Here is a 23,824-nt window from a genome sequence, read left to right as displayed (position 1 = left end):
TTGAAAGCTAGATGAAATTCAAATTACAGTGTCAAGAATAAATCTCACAATATCCTCATTCTTTTAAATACTCCCTATGGAGTACAGTGCTTGCAAACTATAACAGAAGGGAAAGGTAGCTGCAAGAAAGATGGAATAGCTCACAAGGCCTAACATATTTACTATTTTACTACAGAAAAATGAGTCTTGCATCAGAAGAAAATAAATTCTGCAATAAACACATATCCTGTCCTCCTAAAAAAGCTTAGAAGAAAGATATTAAATAAACAGTTTCAAAGTAACTGAATCATGTCCAGAGTTTAATAAGACTATTATATTAACAAGTGTACAAAAATATCTAGCATCTAGCTTAGTTAAAATTAACAATGTCTAGTATCAAATCAAAAATTACCAGACACAAAAACGAAAGCAGAAAATTAAACCTATCATGAGAAGAAAAGAACAATTAAATCTGACTTAGAAGTGACTCAAAGAATAGAATGAATAGACAGGGACACGAATAGGTTTTATATAAGTTACTACAATACATTGGTTCAAGAAGCTACAGCAATGACTGAATGTGTTAAATGAAAACATGGACAATATTTCTTTAAAAAGACATAAATAAAAATTTCAGAGAGGAAAACTACAGCATCTGACGTTAAAAATACAGTAGGGACTTCCCTAATAGTCCAGTGGCTAGGACTCTGCACTCCCAATGCAGGTGCCTGGTCAGGGAGCCAGATCCCACATGCCGCAACTGAGAGTTTGCAAGCTGCAACCAGAAGATCCCGCATACCACAACTAAGACCCAGTGCAGCCAAATAAAATCAAAAGGCACAAACTTCTAGTGATAAAACAAATGTCATGGGGATGTAACATTCAGAATACAGAACACAGGCAATATTGTAAGAACTTTAAATGATGACAGATGGTAACTAGGCTTATCACAGTGATCATCTCAAAATGGAATTAATATCTAATTATCTAATCACTATGCTGCACACCCAAAACTAATATTGTATGTCAACTATACCTCAACTAAAATTTTTAAAACACAGCAAATGAAGGAGGTCAGGTTCCATTTGACGATGCAGAAAGATCCTGAACTCACCTCCCATGAAACAACAAATCCACAACTAAATACAATAATTCCCTCTGAAAGAAAACTGAAAACTAGATGAGAGAATCTCCATAACAAAGGATAAAAGGACAGCAGTGACACGGGTAGATGAAACAGAGATACTCCAAAGGAAAAACCACACCTCGCCCACAATCCACAACTGGGAAGGATCACAAAGGTATGGCTATTTTCCCTGAAGAGCAAGGGATTTAAGTTTCACATTGGGCATGCCAACCCTCAGATTTTGAGTAGAGGAGCCCCCCAAACACCTGGCTTTAAAAACCAACAAGAAAGACCCCCCTAGGCGTCCAGTTTGCCAAAGAAGGGGACATGGATTTGATTCCTGGTCTGGGAAGATCCCACATGCTGAGGAGCAACCAAGTCTGTAAGCCACAACTACTGAGCCCACTGAAGCCCGCATGCCTAGAGCACAGGCTTTGCAAGGAGAAGCCACTGCAATGAGAAGCCGATGAACCAGAGATGAAGAGTCGTCCCAGCTCACTGCAACCAGAGAAAGCCCACACACAGCAATGAAGACCCAGCACAGTCAATAAATAAATAAAATTTAAAAAAAAAAACAACAACAGGAAACAAGGAATATGTCCACGAAAACGACAGAATGGCAACGAACAACCAAAAAAAGCTGCTCCTAAGGGGACTGCACACAGACTGTGTCAACTGAAAAACCAGTGCATAAACACAAGCCTGAAAATACCCGGGCCAGAGGGGAAGGGGATCTACTTACTAATTTTGAAGCATCTATCTGAGAGGAACCACTCGGGATGCTTCCTAGGGACGAAGATGCTGGCGGAAGCCATTTTGGAAATCTCCATCTAAACCGGGGGCCCTCAATCCCCAGGCCAAGGACCAGTACTGGTCTGTGGCTTTAGGAGCCTGGCTGCACAGAGGGAGGTGAGCAGCAGGCCAGCGTGAGAAGCCTCACCTGCAGCTCCCCACTGCTCACCTTATCCCGTGAACCACCACCACCTCCACCACCCCCCACCCTCCACCCCCTTTCCCCCACTCTACTCCATTCCATGGAAAAACTGTCTTCCATGAAACCAGTCCCTGGTACCAAAAAAAAATTTTTTTTTTTTTTTTTTTAACCAAAAAGTTTGAGACCACTGATCTTACCTGTTAACATCAGTGGGCATGGCCCACCAAGAGCCCCATTCCTCTTGTGCCTCCTCCAAGCCTGAAAGCCAGCCAGATGGAAACCCCTCCTACCAGCTCCTGGCAGCCAGACCCCACAGTCATTCTCAGGACCACTGCCACCCACCGCGCGGCACAGCAGCAGCTCGACCCTGACACCGCAGGAGGGCGCAAGCAGCCCCCACGCGGGTACCCAGAGCACCAGCATCTGAGGGCCGGCAGGACTGCACTTCTGAGCACCATAAGGCGTCTCCTGCATGAGGCCACTCCTTCAAGACTGGGAGAGGTAGCTGATTTACCTAATATACACACAAGCAGAGAGAATCAGGCAAAATGAGGAGACAGAGGAGTCTGTTCCAATCACAAGACAAGATAAAACTCAGAAGAAGAACTAAACAAAATAAAGGTAAGCAATCTATCCAATGAAGAGTCCAAAGTAATATTCATAAAGGTACTCACTGAACTTGGAAGAAGGTATGAACAAGTGAGAACCTCAACAAAGAGAGAAAATATAAGAAACTACCAAACAAAATTTTTATAAAATGTTATAATTGAACCAATAATAATAATGAAATGTTAGAGGTTCAACAGCAGACTGGATGAGGTAGAAAAATGAATCAGTAAGTAAGAAGAAAAACGATGGAATTCACCCAGACAGAGCAGAAAATGAAAACAAAAAAAATTTAATGTAAATTGGTGCAGCCAGTATAGAAAATAGTATGGATTTCCTCAAAAAATTAAGAATAGAACACTATATGACCCAGCTACCCTACTCCTGGGTATTTTTTAAAGGACATGGAAACACTGATTCAAAAAGATATATTTCCCCGCCCCCCCAAAAAAGATACATCCCTATGTTCACTGCCATAAAAAAGGAAATCTTGCCATCTGTGACAAGAATGGACTCTGAGGGCATTATGCTAAGTGAAGTTAGTCAAAGACAAATACTGTATGATTTTACTCATATATGAAATCTGAAACAAAATAAAATCCAACAAACAAAATAAAACAAAAACAAACACAGAGAGAGAGAGCAGAATAGTGGTTACCAGTGGGAAAGGTCATTCGGGGGGGTGGGCAAAATAGGTGAAGGGGGTCAACTGCATGGTGGGTGTGTGTGTGTGTGTGTGTGTGTGTGTCATTCGGGGGGGTAGGCAAAATAGGTGAAGGGGGTCAACTGCATGGTGTGTGTGTGTGTGTGTGTGTGTGTACACTCAGTCATGTCTGACTCTTTGAGATCCCAAGGGGTCAACTGCATGGTGTGTGTGTGTGTGTGTGTGTGTGTGTGTACACTCAGTCATGTCTGACTCTTTGAGATCCCAATGTGTGTGTGTGTGTGTGTACACTCAGTCATGTCTGAAGGGGGTCAACTGCATGGGGGGTGGTGTGTGTGTGTGTGTGTGTGTGTACACTCAGTCATGTCTGACTCTTTGAGATCCCAAGGGCTGAAGGGGGTCAACTGCATGGGGGGTGGTGTGTGTGTGTGTGTGTGTGTGTGTGTGTCTGTGTGTCTGTGTGTACACTCAGTCATGTCTGACTCTTTGAGATCCCAAGGGCTGTAGCCTGCCAGGCTAGTTGCTATTTCCCCACTGTGAGTGTATGGTAACAGACGGTAAATAGATTTGATACTCTGTAGTGCACACAGATGTTAAACTATAATGCTTTCAATTATAAAGCTGTATAAGCGAAAGTTACATAACATGAGAGAAAAAAAATAAAAGCCCTACTTTAAAAAGGTGGGAGGTGAGAGAACACAAATGTAACACAGAACAAGCAGAGGAAAAGAAACAGTAAGTAGCAGAAATCAATGAAACCAAAAGCTGGTTCTTTGAGAAAAACTAAAATGACTGATAAACTCTATCCAGACTGAGGCAGGAGGGAGAAGGACACAAATTAACAATATCAGGAATGAGGTGTATGACAGACATGAAAAAGGTAAGAATATAATACTATGAGCAAATGCATGCTGATAAATTTTGTAACTTCAGTGAAGTGGAAAAATTCCTTGAAAGAAACAAATTACCAAAGCTCATCCAAACAGACACAGATAACATGAATAGTCCCATATCTATTAAAGAAATGAAATCTGTAGTTTAAAGCCTTCCCATAAAGAACAAACCTAGATAGTTTAATTGGTAAATTGAGCCACAGTTTTAAAGAATACCAACTCTATGCAAATAATTTCAGAAAACTGAAAAGCAGGAAATACTTTCCAATTCCTCCCATGAGGCTAGTTTTATCTTGATATCGAAATCAGAAAAACACATAATGAAAGAAAACCACAGACTAATATCCCTCATGAACATAGATGCAAAGTTTCTTAACACAATTTTAGCAAATATATAAAAGGGTAATTGATAAAAGAGGAGAGAGAAAAAGTTGGCTTAAAACTCAACATTCAAAAAACTAAGATCATGGCGTCCGGTCCCATCACTTTATGGCATATAGATGGGGAAAAGATGGGATTTCCCTCATGGTCCAGTGGTTCAATTCCTGGTTGGGGAACTAAGATCATACATGCTGCAACTGCTGAGTCCATGTACTCCAGAGCCTGCACATCACAACCAAAGATCCTGCATACTGGCATAAAGATCCCACATGGTACAACTAAGACCCGACACACCAAAAACTAAATACAAATAAATATTAAAAAAAAAAAAAAAGATCCAACACCCACTTCTGATAATCTGGAAATAGAAGGGAACTTCCTCAACCTGAGAAAGGGCATAGTGAAAAATCTGTTATCAACATACTCAATGGTGAAAAACTAAATGCTTTCCCCCTAAGATCAGGATGATCTCAGGCCAAGAACATCCTTAACTACCACTTATATTCATGACTCTTCATGTAGTTCTGGGAAGAGAAAGAAATCAAACATATGCAGATAGAAAACAAAGACGTAAGACTGTCTTCATTTACAAACAACAGGATCATGTACAAAGAATCTTTAAAAACTGAGACTTCCCTGGTGGTCCAGTGGCTAACAATCGGTGTTCTCAATGCAGGGGGCCCTGTGTTCAATCCCTAGTCAGGGAACTAGAGCCCACATATCACAACTAAGAATTCGCAAGCCATAACTGAAAAACTCCCACATGCCACAACTAACGATTCCGCATGCCACAACTAAAGATTTCATTTGCCATGACAAAGACTGAAGATTCAGTGTGCCCCAATAAAGACCCGGTGCAACCATATAAATACTGCCTTGTGCAAAAGTTAACTGTAGTAATTTGTGCATTGTTGAACTTAGCTGTATAATATCGAAATATATTCTTCTTAAAAAAAAATACATTTTTAAATAAATGTGGTTATGGTGTACATCATTTTAATGTGCACTTCTCATTTTATGTATTTTTGCTAATGACTTATTATTTATATTTATTTTAGACTACAGAAATGATGTTAGACAAAAAGTAAATTCTAAAGATTTTTTTTAATTCAAGTTCAAAATGGCTCATAAAGCAGCGGAGACAACTCACAACATAAACAACACATCTGGCCTGGGAACTGCTAACAAACACACAGTGCAGTGGTGGTTCAAGAAATTCTGCAAAACAGACAAGAGTCTTGAAGATGAGGAGCGCAGTGGCCGGCCACTGGAAGTTGACAACGACCAACAGAGAGCAATCATTGAAGCTGATCCTCTTGCAACTACGTGAGAAGTTGTCAAAGAACTCAAAATAGACCATATGGTCATTTGGCATTTGAAGCGAACTGGAAAGGTGAAAAAGCTCGGTAAGGGGGTGCCTCGTGAGTTGACCACAAATCAAAAATATTGTCGTTGTGAGGTGTCATCTTCTCTTCTTCTATGCAACAATGATGAACCACGTCTCGATCAGACTGTGACGTGCAATAAAAAGTAGATTGTATATGACAACAGGTGATGACCAACTCAGTGGCTGGATCAAGAAGAAGCTCCAAAGCACTTTCCAAAGCCAAACTTGCACCAAAAAAGGGTCATGGTCACTGCCTGGTGGTCTACTGCAAGACTGATCTGGAACAGCTTTCTGAATCCCAAAGAAACCATTACACTTGAGAACGCTCAGCAAATCAATGAGATGGCACCAAAAACTGTACTGTCTGCAGCCGGCACTGGTCAACAGTATGGGCCCAATTCTTTTCCACGACAGTGTCCAACTGCACATGGCACAACCCAACCCTTCCAAAGTTGAACGAACTGGGCTATGAAGTTTTTTGCCTTATCTGCCATATTCACCTGACCTCTCGTCAACTGACTACCACTTCTTCAAGCACCTTAACAACTTTTTGCAGGGAAAAACGTTTCCACAACCAGGAGGAGGCAGAAAATACTATCCAAGAGTTCATCAAATCCCAAAGCACGGATTTTTACACTACAGGAATAAACAAACTTATTTCTCATCGGCAAAAATGTGTTGATTGTAACAGCTCCTACTTTGATTAATAAAAATGTGTTTGAGCCTAGTTTTAATGATTTAAAATTAATGGTGTAAAAGTGTAATATTTTGCACCAACCTAAATAATTTTTTTTTTAAAAGCAAGGAAAGAAAAAAGCACATCCTAAAAAATTTTAGAGCTCTGAGGATTAAGAAAAAAATTATAAAAAACTTTCAAGAAGAAAAAGAAACTCACAAAGGAACAAGAATCAAACTGGCAGATATCTCATCAGTAACAGTGGATGCTAAAAGATAAAAAGAGTTCTGGGGGGAAATTATTTGAATACTGTATTCAATTTAAATTACCAGTAAGAACAGAGGACAAAATAAAAATATTTTCAGACATGCAAGAACTCAAGTTCACCTCTCAGAAATCCTGTTTGAAAAGAATATACTACAACAAAAGAATGAATGTAAGAGGAAAAATGTGGGAATCAAAAACAGTGGTGAGTAAATCAACTACTAAAACATACAGTCTAAATAATTGTTGAGAAACATAAATAAATGAATGACAATACGGACCTAAAATCCCAGGTAATTAAAACACGGCAGGTTGGTTGTGGGACTGAAAGGCATGGTCAGGGAGGAAGCCTGTTAAGATTTTTACATTGCTTGAGTTATTAAAGCAAGTTACTCTGTTCAAGTATCAACCGTAGAGAGAATGGAAAAAAAACTCTCAACATCAATTTCCTTTAGATACAATTATTTACATTATTGTAATTCTAGCTTAAGAAGTATTCATAATTTCTTCAAGGGGTAACATTTTGTCTTTCAAGATGATAGTGTCATCCTTCACTAACTAAACGGTGTGAGACCAGACTCAAGTAATAATGCAGGTTTGAATTACCACATGGTGTCTAACAGCATGTGTAAGAGTTGAAGAAAGATCACTCCTAAAATGGAATTCAACTTAAAATTTCTGTTAAAGAATCTTTCAAGATTAATCAAGAATGACTCATCAACTATAAACATAAAGGACACATTTATTTAAGTACTTCTCATCTATATAATGGACTCAACCCACACTACATATTTAATATATCTATTTATTTAGAACAGCATTTCAATTTATTTGAAGTTCCATCTGCTTATTTGTGGGGAGGGGAGAAGAAAACTGTCTAACAACTAACAAATCTTTACTCAGCAGAACACATTAATCGCTAATATTACAACAAAACTTTTTTGCAAATGGAAATGACAGACTCAGTTAAAGAAAGCTTTACTTAAAAGAGAATACAATTGGGCATCAATGCCAAGCCAGTTTAATAAAGCTAATTTTAATTATTGTAAGTACATAAATAAGGCATTCTATAAAAATGTCCTTAACAAAATGCTAAATGTATATTTAACATACATACAGCAACTTAAATATATCACAAAAAAGAGCTATAAAGTAAGTTATACTGCCATAATCTGTTTATTCCAGAACAAGCTTTTAGTAAGCTATAAAATTAACATGGCTAGTTCTTCAAATAGTGCTCACATACGAAGTCTGAATTTATTTAAATAGGGAATCACACCATCCCCACATAAACTGTTGGCTTTTTTGGCCATTTCCTCAATAATGAAACTATCAATTACCCACTCAGAAACCTAGGAATCATACTAAACATTTAGTCATACAAAAGATCTTTTTGGGTTTCCCTTTCTTTTGGTGGCTCAGAGGGTAAAGCATCTGCTTGCCATGCAAGAGACCTGGGTTCAATCCCCAGGTCAGGAAGATCCCCTGGAGAAGGAAATGGCAACCCATTCCAATACTCTTGCCTGGAAAATTCCATGGACGGGGGAGCCCAGTAGGCTACAGGCTCAAAGGGATCTCAAAGAGGCGCACACAACCAAAAGGTCTTTTTACTCGAAGATCCTTCACAATAATCTGATCATTAAATCCTTATCAAATCTATGTGCAAATCTATAATCAAATCTATAATCAAATCTATTATCTGGCCTTTCTTCTCACTCCCCACAGCCACTGCATGCATGCATGCATGCATAAATAAATAAATAAATAAATAAGTAAGTAAGTAAGTAAGATTCTCTAGCTGATTTTCCTACTCTCAAGCCTCCACACTGCCTTTCCACACTGCCTTTCAACAACTCAAAAAATTGTAGTTTTACAAGTAAGAATTTCGAGTTACCCCTGGTGGAGATGATATAAAATGATTCCGAGAAATAGGACTAAAAAAATTTTTTAAGTAAATAGCAGAAGAGAGATGACTTTTCCCTGAGATGTCTTCAGAAAAAAAGAAATATGGATTTCTGAACTATACTCTGAAGATTCCTATAAACATTAATAAGCTTAGAAGACAGAGGTTAATACAAGCTTCACCATGCACTTACAATCTTGTACAATCATATATCCTAAAGAAAAGAACTGAGAGATTACACAAAGATTTTCCATCTCAGGCTTCTAAAGTACTATTATAAAACCGAAGATAGGGACTTCCCTGGAGGTCCAGGGACTCTGTGCTCTCACTGCCAAGGGCCCAGGCTCAGTCCTTGCTTGGAGAACTAAACTCCTACAAGCAAAAAATAAAAAATAAATTAATTAATAAATAATAATAATAATACCCAAGATGGAGAGGACCTGGGGGAAATGTGGAAGGAAGGAAGGAAGCAGGGAGAGAGGAAGGAATGGAGGAAGAGAGGAAGAAAGAAAAAGGAAAAAAAAGGAAGAATGGAAACAAGTGGATAGAAGGGGATTCAGCAGTATAATGGACCCTGGAACAACAGGGCTTTGAACTGCATGAGTCCACCTACACAACATATTTCTTTCACCACATTACTATACCATCTACAGATGGTTTAATGATATGTGATTGGTTGAATTCGCCAACATGGAATTCCATATAGAGACAGCTGGTCAGCTGTGAAGTTACATGTGGACTTTCCACCACATTGAGGGTGGGCATCCCTAATCCCCTGTATGTCACTCAAGAGTCAAGTGTATCTATCCATATAAGCAATACCCAAAATGAAAAGGAGAGTTACACTATGACAAATCTCTAGCAAGCAAAGAAAAAGAAAAACTAAAAGTACATCAAACAGTCATCATTACCTACTTGACATACATGACATCTATTCATTCAACCAACATTTGAGCATCTACTATATGCTAAGTGTTAAGTTAGAAATAAGTGAATAATGTTAGAACAAAGTGAATAGAGCAAAATTAATTCTTTATGGATACTAAGTCACTGACATCTTGCCTTTATTTCATACACTTTTTTTTTTACTTTAAAGAAAAAAAAAATACTTGTAAGAAGCTTATAACTCATTTCCCAATGTGATTTTCTCACATGGTTGGAAGTTCCTCAGCCACTAATCTTTTGGAAAGCTAATGCCTAAAGTTTCCTAGATATACCATATTACTTCACACTTTCATGCCTCTTCCCATGCTGTTTACTATCTGGAATGCTTTTCCATCTCCTATTCAATCATCCAAATTTTCATAATTATGGTGATGCTATGATATCTCTGGAAAATTAAGGTATTTGCACTTTTATATTATCAAAGTACCTCCTCCCTTAGGGCAGTTATATATGTAACTGTTTGCATTTCTAGATTCACAAAAACATGACCATGAAAACATGATACAAATACACGCTGTCTACAAGAGACATCCTGTACAGTCAAAGACACAAGGAGGTTAAAAGAATGAAAAAGTATGTATTCTGTGAGAAGTAGTAACCAAAAGACAGCAAGAGAGGCAATATAGAATTTAAGACAAAATTTGAAGAAAAGTACCAAGACAAATAGGTGAGGACAGACATTCCTTTATTACATATTAGACTACGGGATTTCCCTGGCAGTTCTGTGGTTATGACTCCGGGCGTTCACTGCCAAGGGCCTGGTTCAATCCCTAGTTGGGGAACTAAGACACATGTACAGCCAAAACAAGAAAGAAAAGAAAAAAGAATCATTGATGCTAGAACCCCAATACTCAGAGACTAATTTTACTGGCATGTGGTAATGTCCAGGCATCAGTATTTTTCAAAATAATTCCCCAGATGATTCTAATAAGCAGCCAGAAATAGTTAATTAAATCACCTAATTGTAATATACCACTGAGATAGAAGGAAAAAAATAAGACCACTTCTTTATTTAGGGTAAATGGAAGTTGTAACAGTAGGGGAATCCACCCAGAAGGCTTTTGATGACATGCTTACAGCTACAGGAGATGGAATCTTAATTTTAAAAGATCCAAGAAGAGAATTAAGAGTTGACCCTTAAATAATATGGGGGTTAGGGGCACTGACCCTCCACAGTTAAAAATCTGAATATAAATTATAATGATCTCTCCATATTCGCAGAGTTTCTCAGGTGGCACAGTGGTATAGAATCCACCTGCCAAGGCAAGAGACACAAGAGATGCAGGTTCGAGCCCTGGGTCAGGAAGATCCCTGGAGAAGGAAATGGCAACCCGCTCCAGTGTTCTTGCCTGGAGAACCCCATGGACTGAGGAGCCTGGTGGGCTATGGTCCACAGGGTCACACAGAGTCAGACAGGACTGAGAACGTACATGCATGCTCCATATCCACGACTCCTCCGTATCTGCAGTTCTCCATCCACAGATTCAAACCAGTCCTGCATCACGCGGTACGGTAGTATTTACTACTGAAAAAAAAATCCCCATGTAAGTGGACCCACATAATTCAAGCTCATGTTGCTCAAAGGTCAGATGTATCTCTAAGGCTATTTCATTGTCTTAAACAATGATAAATAGATGTTCAGGAAATAAATTCATGTTCAGGACAAGCAATTGTTATCTATGAATTTGTATTTTTTAACTTTCAATTTATTTCAGTAACTCATTAAAATACAAATTTTATAATAATGTTCACACTAATAAATTGGAACTTTCCAAAATAAAAAAGTATAAATGAGTAGAAAACCATTGCTATAATCTGACTCAGAAGCCTAAGTGTGAACGCTCACACCACAACCATGATACTGAAGATCACATTACAATCCTAAGATCCTACTTGAGAGGACAGTACAGTTTTCAATAACCAGGGCTTTGAAGCCGGATTTACCCATTTTTAAATTCCCAGGACATCATAAACTATCTTTTGTACCATAAAATTCTGTACCAAATTTTTCTCCAACTCCTTAATACTGTGTGACTTCAGGCAAGTTACCGCTTCAAGCAAGTGGTAAAGTAACCACTCTTTAAGACTCAGTTGCTTTATCCATAATGCAAAAGTAGCAATATAACAGCAATACAGAGTTGTTATAAGGATTAAATAATCTTGGCAGAAAGCCTGATTCAATAATAAGTTTTAATAACTATAACATTATTACTAAAGACACTTTACCTATAAAATTATGGTAAAGATGCATACTCCAAAGCCCCTTTTGTCTTCTTTTTTTCTTTTAATAATTTAAGCTTGTTTCTATAAAAGGCAGGAATGAAGAATATAATTAAGGTTGAAAGGGAGGTCCAAAATATGGGAAAATAGGAAAGAAAAAGGATGAGACATAGATATCATGGTGAATCAAATCAGATAAATGTAAGAAAAGAAGATAGGTTACAAAATGAAAGGGTCATCAGGCAGAAAGCAAGACAAGGACAAACCAGTTGATTACAGTCAAAATTTATAGAACAAAAATTCTCTAAATTGAGGAATATTATAGAATGTCTGGATTCACAAGCCAGCCCAAGATAGTATTACTGGAGATGTTTCTTTTATGATTCTAATAAAGTAAAGCTTGGTAAGACTTTCATGGGAGTATAAATTAAGCTCCATTATATTTCTGATTAGACAAAGTTCTTCAATGTGTTACAATCTTGCTATATACCAAAACTCCAAACACAAAAAAGCAGATTACAATTTGGAATAATTCATTCTATCTAATTTTTTTTTCCTAAAAGACTTCTAACATTTAAACAATGAGGAAATGGTACATATTTATTTGCAGAACCAACTGTGAGGACACTTGAGACAAAAGGATCAGGAAAAGTATCAAAGTAAATTTCCTGATACATCCAGAATTTCAAATGCCAAAGTTTTACAACCAATACTCTGTTAATTTCCCTGTAAAATACTGATTCTCAAGACACATAAAATCACCCACTAGTAAGAAGGCTATTTTCCAGTATGTTCTCCCCAACCCTCTGTGCCCTAGGTAACCTAAGTAAATCTTTTAAGTTCTACCTTCAGTCAATACATACTTTCCCATTTAAGAACATGGCATCTTTGTTCACCCAAGTTTATCCTCACCAAGAAGATCTGGGTCTCTACCTCCAAATCAGATCTTTTTTTTTTTTAAATTAAATAATTTATTTATTTTATTTTACAATATTGTATAGGTTTTGCCATACATTGACTTGAATCTGCCATGAGTGTACATGTGTTCCCCATCCTGAACCCCACTCCCACCTCCCTCCCCATCCCATCCCTCTGGGTCATCCCAGTGCACCAGCCCCAAGCACCCTGTCTCATGCATCAAACCTGGGCTGGTGATTCATTTCACATATGATAATTTACATGTTTCAATGCCATTCTCCCACATCATCCTGCCCTCGCCCTCTCCCACAGAGTCCAAAAGACTGTTCAACACATCTCTGTCTCTTTTGCTGGCTCACATACAGGGTTATCACTACCTTCTTTCTAAATTCCATATATATGCGTTAGTATTGGTGTTCTTCGTTCTGGCTTACTTCACTCTGTATAATAGGCTCCAGTTTCATCCACCTCTTTAGAACTGATTCAAACGTATTCTTTTTAATGGCTGAGTAATATTCCATTATGTATATGTACCACAGCTTTCTTATCCATTCATCTACTGATGGACATTTAGGTTGCTTCCATGTCCTGGCTATTATAACAAATCAGATCTTAAATCAGTACACACGAAGCCAGTGTTAACAGCAATATTATAACAATTCAAGCCTCACTGCCATCAGTATGTCACTTGGCCCGTGTCCCAGCCTTGCCTTAGGATAATTAGATCGAGGAAGCCATGGCTATCCTTGGGTGAAAGAATTTAATTCAGTGTAATGTCTTCATCAACCTGTTAACAGAAAAGCTTTTAATATTTATTTGGCTGTCCCCGATCTTAGTTGCGGCACACAGGGTTTTTAGTTGCAGCATGCAAACTCTTAGTTGTGACGTGTGGGAATCTAGTTTCCTGACCACGACCCACTGCATTGGGAGAGTGGAGTCTTAGCCACTGGACTATCAGGGAATTCTCCAGAAAAGTTTTTAGATTCACCTAACCTAAGAGAGAAGAGCAATAAAAAAGGTGTGTGTAAAATTAGATAAATATTGAGGAAACTACTGCTTTTATTTTTCATTCACAAGACACTCTACACACTTAATTAGTATTATTCTGGTTTTAAAAGTGTTCTCAAACACAAAGAAAATTGTCTGAGAGTTACCTTCATTCACAACTGTTTTTTTTCCTGTAAAGGGCCAGACAGGAAATACTTTAGGTTTTGTAGACTACACATTTTTGTCACTATCAATCACCTCTGACACTTTAGTGTGAAAGTTACTATTAACAGTATGTAAACAAATTAGCATGGCCATTAACCAATAATACTTCATTTACAAAAACAGCCAATTGGCCTGGAAAAGGTCAGTTTTCATTCCAATCCCAAAGAAAGACAATGCTAAAGAATGCTCAAACGACCACGCAATTGCACGCATCTCACATGCTAGCAAAGTAATACTCAAAATTCTCCAAGCCAGGCTTCAACAGTACGTGAACCGTGAACTTCCAGATGTTCAAGCTGGATTTAGAAAAGGCAAAGGAACCAGAGATCAATTGCTAACACCCGCTGGATCATCAAAAAATCAAGAGAGTTCCAGAACAACATCTATTTCTGCTTTATTGACTATGCCAAAGCCTTTTGACTGTGTGGATCACAATAAACTGCGGAAAACTGTTAAAGAGATGGGAATACCTGACCACCTGACCTGCCTCTTGAGAAACCTGTATGCAGGTCAAGAAGCAACAGTTAGAACTGGACATGCAACAACAGACTGGTTCCAAACAGGGAAAGGAGTATATCAAGGCTGTATATTGTCACCCTGCTTATTTAACTTATATGCAGAGTACATCATGAGAAACGCTGGACTGGATGAAGCACAAGCTGGAATCAAGATATACCGGGAGAAATATCAGTAACCTCAGATATGCAGATGACACCACCCTTATGGCAGAAAGTGAACAAGAACTAAAGAGCCTCTTGATGAAAGTGAAAGAGGAAAGTGAAAAAGCTGGCTTAAAACTCAACATTCAGAAAACTAAGATCATGGCATCCAGTCCCATCACTTCATGGCAAATAGATGGGGAAACAATGGAAAAAGTAACAGACTTGATTTTGGGGGGCTCCGGAATCACTGCAGATGGTGACTGCAGCCATGAAATTAAAAGACGCTTATTCCTTGGAAGAAAAGTTATCACCAACCTAGACAGCACATTCAAAAGCAAAGACATTACTTTGCCAACAAAGGTCTGTCTAGTCAAAGCTTTGGTTTCTTCAGTAGTCATGTATGGATGTGACAGTTGGAATACAAAGAAAGCTGAGGGCCGAATTGATGCTTTTGAACCGTGGTGTTGGAGAAGACTTATGAGGGTACCTTGGACAGCAAGGACATCCAACCAGTCCATCCTAAAGGAAATTAGTCCTGAATATTTATTGGAAGGACTGATGCTGAAGCTGAAACTCCAATACTTTGGCCACCTGATGCGAAGAACTGACTCACTGGAAAATACCCTGATGCTGGGAATGATTGAAGGTGGGAGGAGGAGGGGATGACAGAGGATGAGATGGTTGGATGGCATCACTGACTCAATGGACATGAGTTTTGAGTAAGCTCCGGGAGTTGGTGATGGACAGAGAGGCCTGGCGTGCTGCAGTCTACGGGGTCGCAAAGCACTGGACATGACTGAGCAACTGAACTGAACTGGCCCGCTCCTGCATTGGACTATCACAGACTAGGCTTTAACTTCCAATTGTATGCATTCATTTTAAATACTACATCTAATTAAGTGGGACACAGAATCTGGTTAACTCAAGTGCTATCATTAACCAACATGGCATTCACTTTCCAACTATCAATGGAAAGAGTGTCATTCTCGTACTCACTCAGTCGTGTCCAACTCCTTGCGACCCCATGGACAATACAGTCCATGGAATTCTCCAGGCCAGAATACTGGAGTGGGTAGCCTTTCCCTTCTCCAGGGGATCTTCCCAACCCAGGTCTCCTGCACTGCAGGCAGATTCTTTACCAACTGAGCTACCAGGGAAGCCCCCTCTCATACGGTGGGTAAATGCTTATTTAAAAGTTTACTTTAAACAAGATTTAGTTTTAGAACACAACATGGTCTTATAATAAACTTAGAAAAAACCATTCATCTCATAAACACTACCCCTGCCCTCAAGAAACTTAAGAGTCTCACAGGCTAGACCATGTGCAGAAGGTGTTGTGAACACAGTGTACATGTGGAGTAGAAAGCTGGAAATGGTTAACTTGAGAGACAGAGGAAGCAGAATAAACTTCACATGTATATTTGGTCCTTAAAGATCAGATTAATGATGGGCAGGAGTACAGTGAGCAGGAAAGGAAAGGGAGAAGAATATTCAACTCAGATAGGATGATGAAGAAAAGGCATTAAAGATGTGAAACAACCAAACAACCTTTCATACCTTCAGACTTGGGAGACTTGGGTGGATGATGGTAATATTCATGGTGAGAGATAATTCAAAATTAAAAATAAATAAAGCAGCAACTTGATTTTTTCTTTGATAAAGCCTCTTATAAGACTAATTTTCTTAATTCTTTTTTTTTTTCTGGAGATATAATTGACATGTTGTTTAGTTGCTAAGTTGTGTCTGGCTCTTTTGTGACCCCATGGAATACATATAGCATGCAGACCCCTCTGTCCATGGGATTTCCCAGGCAAGAATACTGAAGTGGGTTTCCATTTCCTTCTTCAGGGGATCTTCTTGACCCAGGGATCGGACCCAGGGATCGAACCTGCGGCTCCTGCATTGCAGGTGGATTCTTTACCTCTGAACCATTCAGTGAAGCCCATGATTGACATACATTATATTAGTTTCAGGTGTACAACATGATTCAATATTTATATATATTGTGCAATGAGCAAAAGTTAACATATATCACCACATTGTTATAAATTTTTTTCCTGCAGTGAGAACTTTTGAGATGTACTCTCTTAGCAAGTTACAAACATATAAAACAGTATTATTAACTATAGTTACCATCTTATACATTATATCTCCATGATTTATTTTATAACTGGAATTTTATACCTTTTGACTACTTTCATCCATTTCACTTCTGGTATAAGACTACTTTTAAATATTTTTTTTTTGATTACTGAAGACATACATAATTAGTACTGAAAGTAAAATGTGGAAAAATACAAAACACAAAGAAAAATAAAAACCTATTAATCACACCATCCAGAAAATTATTAAGATAAAATTGTACAAATACAGAAGAAAAAAAAAAAAAGCAGAGATAGGATAGATACAAAGCTAAGCAAATTATATAACAAAGTTCATGAAAAATATGAATCATTTCAGCATATACAGTATACTTACTTGCCCATACAATAACTTAAAAAAAAATCATTACTTCATTGTCTATCTTTGCTGCTAAACTGTGAGCTCCATAAGGGCAAGGATCTTATCTATTTTGCTCATTAATGTATCACTTGTGTACAGTGCATCTAGCACACAGTACACAATCAATTGACAATTGCTGAAAGAATCTATAATCCTTTTTTTTTAATGAGGCTCCAGATTATTCTCTCAAGCAATAGATATTTCAAAAATTCTAAAATTAAAAGTAGAAAACACATTGATACCCTTTGTAACGGGATCTGCCACAAAAGTAAAAACAGAAAACAAAAATAAAATGAAACATACTCAGACACAGCAAATTAAGACTACTAGAAAAAAAAAAAAAATTATGACTATAACCATCAAGGATAGAGCCAAAGAAATTTTAAATCCAGGAACACACATAAATATCTTTCTTGAATACATGATTCATGTTAACATGTACGTTGGGTCTGAATTGTTCCAACTTTTCCACACTGTATGAGGCTGTACATCTCACCATAAAGTTATCAGAGATAATTTCAGTCCATTAACTTATAGACTAGAATTCATAGACTAACTTCAGTTGATAAAATCCCACAGAAAAAAAGTAAGTCTTTGAATGGTGATAGTAACTCAATCTCAGTTTTGCTCTTACTAGACTAGAAAATCCTTAAAAGAAGGGTACAGGACTTCCCTGATGGTCCAGTGGTTGGGAGCCCATCTGCCAACGCAGAGGACATGGGTTCGATCCCTGGTCCAGGAGGACTTCCCATGCTGTGGAGCAGCTGGGCTCCTGCACCCTAACCGCTGAGCTGGCACTCTAGAGCCCATGAGCTGCAACCGCTGAGCCCACACACCCAGTGACTGAAGCCTGCTACACCTACAGCCTGTGCTCCGCAAGAGAAGCCCGCGCATCAGCAGACCCGGCACACTACAACTAGAGGAAGCCCACACCCAGCAACAAAAACCTAGTGCAGCCAAAAATAAAATAAATAAAGTTTTTAAAAAGGAAAGGTTTCATTTTTTTCTTTAAATAATCACCATAGGGAATTCCCTAGTCCAGTGGTTAGGACTCTATGCTCTCATCGGCAAGTACTTGGGTTCAAACCCTGGTCTGCAAACTAAAATCCCACAAGCCGAGTGGCCAAAAAAAAAGAGGGTATTTTTCAAAATAAATAATCACCATAATGATTACTGTAATTAAAATATAGCAAATATTCACTACACATATAAGCAAAAGAAGTAGCTAATAAATGCCTGTCTTCCTTACTGAGAATTTAAAAACACAGATAAATTTCAAGGCAAACTTCTTAGTAATTAAAACAACAAGAAAGTCAGTTTTCATTAACAGGCCCAATTTAGCCAGAAAATTCCTTCTGTCCCTAGTACCTCCAGTTCTGGGAGAAGACCAACAACCTCTCTCCATCCTCTATAACTTTTGATTACCACAACTCTGTGATATACCAAAAATGATGAAGAAGAAATACTTCTCTCTCTTTCCCTCTAATAATAAAGAACATCTCTTCTTTCAAAGGTAGAAGAACTGAAACTGGACATTTCAACCAAATAAGGCTCTGGTTCCAGCAATGCTACCACCAACAGTCTACCACTGTGGATCCATGCAACTCCTGGCACATGTACCTGGTAAGATCTTTTGCTCAAAGTAACAGATGGTGACTCCAGTTACAGTAAAGTCATCTTTCTAATTTATGAATGAACCTAAAAACTACTGTCACACAATTCAGTTATCACTAACAGAAGAGAACATATTAAGTTACAGTCACAACTCTAGTTAAAACAAAAAAGTATATCCTTTTATAAATACTTGACATTTTGACCATAAGAGTTCCAATTTCAAATCATTTAAAAAAAACTCAAAACACAAATCAAACCTAAAATTGCTCTAAAAATTAAAATTTAAAAACCCCACCAAACCAAAAACCTAATTATTCAACTTATTTAGTACTTTACAATAACCCAGTCAACCATATACATACACAGCTCAGTAGACTGTTACTGCATGCATGCTAAGTCGCTTCAGCCGTGTCCGACTCTGTGTGACCCCATGGATGGCAGCCCACCAGGCTCCTCCATCCACAGGATTCTCCAGGCAAGAATACTGTTAATAGATAAATATAACTTCTCAATCAGTACCCATACTAAGACTACCTTTAAAGGATGGAAAAGTATATTTTCCTCTTGAAGAAGAAAGTCCTCTGGAGAAGAGGGAATATACTGGGGAGCCTAGGATGTTGGTAATTCCACAAAGCCAATGTCAACTTTTATTCATATTCATACCTCCGGATCAACCACCACTCATCAAGAGGACGCTGGTGAAGTCCATACAGAGCACCGAACTGTGAGGGCTACATTAGACGGAGAACTGGGAGGGCTACAGTGTCAGTTGGCACACCCTTTTCCTATTCTAACTAATATCACTATGAAATCTAAATAAGATTCTAGCGAAAACTATATAAGCTTGGGCACTGAACAGCTGAATCAACCTTCTGAACCTTAGTTTCTATACTTGCCAAATGGGAATAACAGTACCAACCTCAGAGTGTAGCTATAAGGAATAAGGAGATGTTTGCACACAGTAAATGCTCAGTAAGTGGTAGCTATTATTATATGCTTAAGACTAAAAAAGTAGTTTATAAAACCAAATTTGGGACTTCCCTGGTGGTCCAGTGGCTGAAACTCTGCACTCCTAATGTAAGGGGCCTGGGTTCGATCCCTGGTCAGGGAATTAGATCCCAAATGCCACTAAAAATCCGTCATGCCACAATGAAGAGTGAAGATTCTACATGCCACAACTAAGGCCCAGTGTGCCAAATAAATAAATATTTTTTAACTAAAATAAAAATTAATAATTGACACTGTAGGGGATAAAGGAAGCATTCTAAGTTGAAGCCATAATGTCAAAATAAGACTTATAAACAAAAACTTAAGGGAAAGGTCATAAAGTGCCTAAACAAGAACAATATAGAGAAATGGTCTTCTCCAAAGATGTTATGGTGTTGATATACCTACCACAATAAATGACTAGGTGAAAAATATTTAACTGGCAACTCAGAAGAGTATATTTTACAAACTTTTTAAGGTATAATCACACCAGGAAAAACCAAGTTTTATACAACAGGATTCTTTCAACAGCACTAAGAACTGCCTTTTAAGAATATTAAAATGTATACAGCGCAAAACTCCTTTGATTACAACAAAGACTATCTCCCAAGAGCACAAAAGCTCAACATTATACTGTGCGTAAAGTCCTTTCTCACCACATGCTAAAAATTACCATTTTCAGTCCAACTGCACTTTTGTGTCTTTTACCTCATAAATACCTTTAATAAAATTTGTAACACCAAAGTATTTCAGGAATTCCCTGGGGTTCAGTGGTTAGAACTTGGCACTTTGACTACAGTGCCCAGGTTCAATCCCTGGTAAGGGAAACAGAATACCAACGGTGTGTAGTAGGGGAAAAAAAAAAAAAAATATATATATATATATATATATATAAGTACTTGGTTTATGAAATGACTTTTGAAACATTTCATTTGATCCTCAGATACTAACTTTTATTTCCTCAAGAAACCAAGGTCCACAGAAATTAAGTAATTTGCCCCACAAACTACATATTAATATTACACTATTCAAGAGGCTGATTCAGCTGTCCTGAGATAATCAGCAAAACATTTAGTTCAACTATATCCAATGTCTTTTAACTCTTTCTAGTACACCACAACTCCTTCTCCAAGACTGTCCAAACATTCTTAGTTGGAGCAGTATTATCAATTATTACAAGTAGGTTAACCATCACTAAAGGCCTGAAAGTCTCCTCTCTGCACAGCATTTCACCTGCAGAGACTTCATTTGCCAAGTATCTTGAACTGTGTGACACTGATTATTATTCTTAGATCAACTGATGACAAAATCTATTATCATAGTTGAAACTTTACCAACAATAATGCGTGGCTGAACCCACTGGTATATTCTCTTGGCATGCATTATTTCTCATTTTTAACTTAGCTAGTCACCCACTATTCAATACTAGCTAGAAAGTAACATGAAGTATTAGACTGACCCTGATATTTTTTTTCTTGTTTCTAACAAAAGCCAAATGCAGAGGCCAAAACACTTATAAGGAATGGAGAGTCAAGCAATCTTATATACCACCCAAAATACAGTGCCATGACATAAAATTTATGCCTGCATTTCAACTTGGTTGAAATATCATATATTCCAAAAACAAGTTACCAGCAATCCCTTTCCTCAAATTCCCACATTTTTCTTATAGGTACATTACCATCATTTCCCAAGATATCCTAAAAGTAACTTACAAGGCATACACCCTTCAAAATGACTATTTCCATAAAAAATGTAAATACAATTTGATAACCATCAAATTGTAACTACTATATTGGGGAGTTTAACTTTTTAAGAAATTTTGCAAGAAGTCTTTATATAATGTAACCTTTTGCTGGCTGGAGCTTTTTAATGGTGGAGGAGATTTGGGCAGGTAAGGAGAGATATTTGCCTGTACCATAATTGTTGTATTCATGTGAGTCTTTGGTAGCCACAACATAATTTACTCTCTAGGTAATATTTTGGACAACTTCACACTTGGGCTCTCCCTAGCAATGTAAATGTATTCTGTTAACAGAAACTCCATTCCCATGGAGAATTGAAAACACCCTGATTTCTTGAAAAGGAAATAGCTATCTGTTTTGCACAATACCCAGTCCACACTGTGGCCACCTAATACGCATAAAAAGGGGAAAAAAGGACCTATTTGGACAACGTTTCTTCTTCAGCCACGGGCTGTTCCCAGATAAAGGCTATGCTCAGAGTACAACAACAACAAAAAACCCTTCTCTGAAAAAGAGAGGAAAGATCGGGAATAAACAGGGAGTGAATGAACGCGCTCAGTGAGGGCTGAAGGCAGCAGGCGCGGCGCGGAGATGCTCCAGCGAAAAGAACCAGCAGCAGCAAGCAGCAGCAGGAAGTTTCAATGGGGCCGGGCAGAGCATGCGCCCTGCACCCGCGCGGTGGCCTTATGTGGAAGGAGCACCACTTGCGAACACCAATAATAGACCGGCGGCACCAGAGAGAGAAACATGAGCAACAAGCACCTTCTTCAACTGTTTCCCCCTCCGTCTGAGCCCCTCCTCCATCCTACATACTAAACACCCCACCCTACCCTTCAAATGGGAGGGCGACTTCTTCTTCCCCTAAGCCTTACTGCCAGGATGAAGGGGGAAGGGACTGGAAAAGTGGAGAGATGCTTTTCTATTATTTGGGGGGGGGGGAGGCAGGGAGGAGGAGGAAAACTATGGGGGAGGAGAAATTAACCCTCTGCCCACCAAAGCGGAGAAGCAAAAACGACTTCACCACCCCCCGCAAAGTGAGAATGTTAGAGGACCCCCTTCCTATGAAGGAGCAGCAAACCTCCCGACTCATAGGAAGGAGTTTTGGGGGTTAAAGCGGCCCTGGAGGGGAAGGGAAAGGAGACCGGAGCCGACTCTCCCTCGGGGGAGTTCCCACTAGAGGGAGGGAGAGATGAAGTGTCCTCTGGCCCCCGCCCACCCAGGTGGAGGGAGAGAAAGGGGCGCCCAGAGAAGACGAGCCCAGCCTCCCCCGAGATAGTAGGGAGGATGGTGGGAGGAGGGGAGGGAGCGAGGGAGGGGTAGAGGAGAAAAGCGCAAAGCTGGCCGGAACCTGCGCTCCCCTTCCTCCGCCACCGAGAGGGAGAAGGGGTGAGGGACCCGGCCCCCACCGCGGGGTAGTAGCCCCGGGTGCGGCCGACCAGCACAATGACCCCCCCCCACCCCCCGCGCCCAGCCCAGACCCAGACCACGACGCCCCCACCTCTGCTGGGCGCCGGGCGGAGTTGGCCCTACGGGGCCTCCGCCCCGCCTCCCCACTGCCCGAGACCCCCGGGGGCTGGGCGGAGGAGACGGGCCGCGCGGAACTGCGCCTCAGCGGGAGGACAGAGCCGCGGAGGCCCGGGGTGTCTGTGGGGAGCAGAGAGAAGGAGCAAGCCAGGGCCGCTTCCCGCCGGGCGTTCGGGCCCCCTCGCTTACCTTCTCCGTTGCCGACGTCCGGCGGCGGAGCTTGCAGCACCCGCTCGAGCTCCGGGAACGGCAACTCAGGCAGGTCGAGCAGCGGCCCGTAGCGCTCCAAGAAAGAGCAGACTACGGCGAAGTTGGGACACGAACCCGGGCAGCCCGGAGGAGCCATCGCCGCCGCCGCTGCCGCCGCCGCCGCCATTTTGAACTGGAGGATAGAGGAGGAGGAGGCGATGGGGGGGTGAGGGGAGTTGGGGTGCCGAGGAACAGCAGGGCAACCTTACAGACGACAGGAGGCGCTAGCAAGTGGGCGCCCCTGCGGATCCGGGCGTCTCAGGCACGGCGCCGCGATCCCACAATACAACGGCGGCCCAGAGCAGTCGAGAACCCAGTCAGACGGAGGAAAGAGAGGCGCTCCGTGCCTTTCACTTTCCGCCCTCTTCCCGCTCCTCCCACTTCGGGCTTGCCACTGCCTCGTGTGACAGGGGGAATGAAAACAAGGGCTGCG

The 23,824-nt window shown here is 39.8% G+C and overlaps 1 protein-coding gene across 1 annotated transcript in view; it reads right to left on the bottom strand.

Moving 5' to 3' along the window:
- RSF1 (remodeling and spacing factor 1) overlaps positions 1-23,767 on the bottom strand; it is a 150,383-nt gene extending 126,616 nt beyond the window's left edge. The window contains exon 1 of the mRNA XM_043452642.1: positions 23,332-23,767. Coding sequence (XP_043308577.1) covers positions 23,332-23,518 — 187 coding nt within the window. The 5' untranslated portion in view covers positions 23,519-23,767. The remainder of the gene's footprint in view (positions 1-23,331) is intronic.
- Positions 23,768-23,824: the final 57 nt, after the last annotated feature.

The sequence above is a fragment of the Cervus canadensis genome, chromosome 29 (genome assembly GCF_019320065.1).
Source record: "Cervus canadensis isolate Bull #8, Minnesota chromosome 29, ASM1932006v1, whole genome shotgun sequence".
Taxonomy (NCBI): domain Eukaryota; kingdom Metazoa; phylum Chordata; class Mammalia; order Artiodactyla; family Cervidae; genus Cervus; species Cervus canadensis.
The sequence above is the reverse complement of the archived record's forward strand: the minus strand, read 5'-3'. Positions and strand labels throughout refer to the sequence as shown.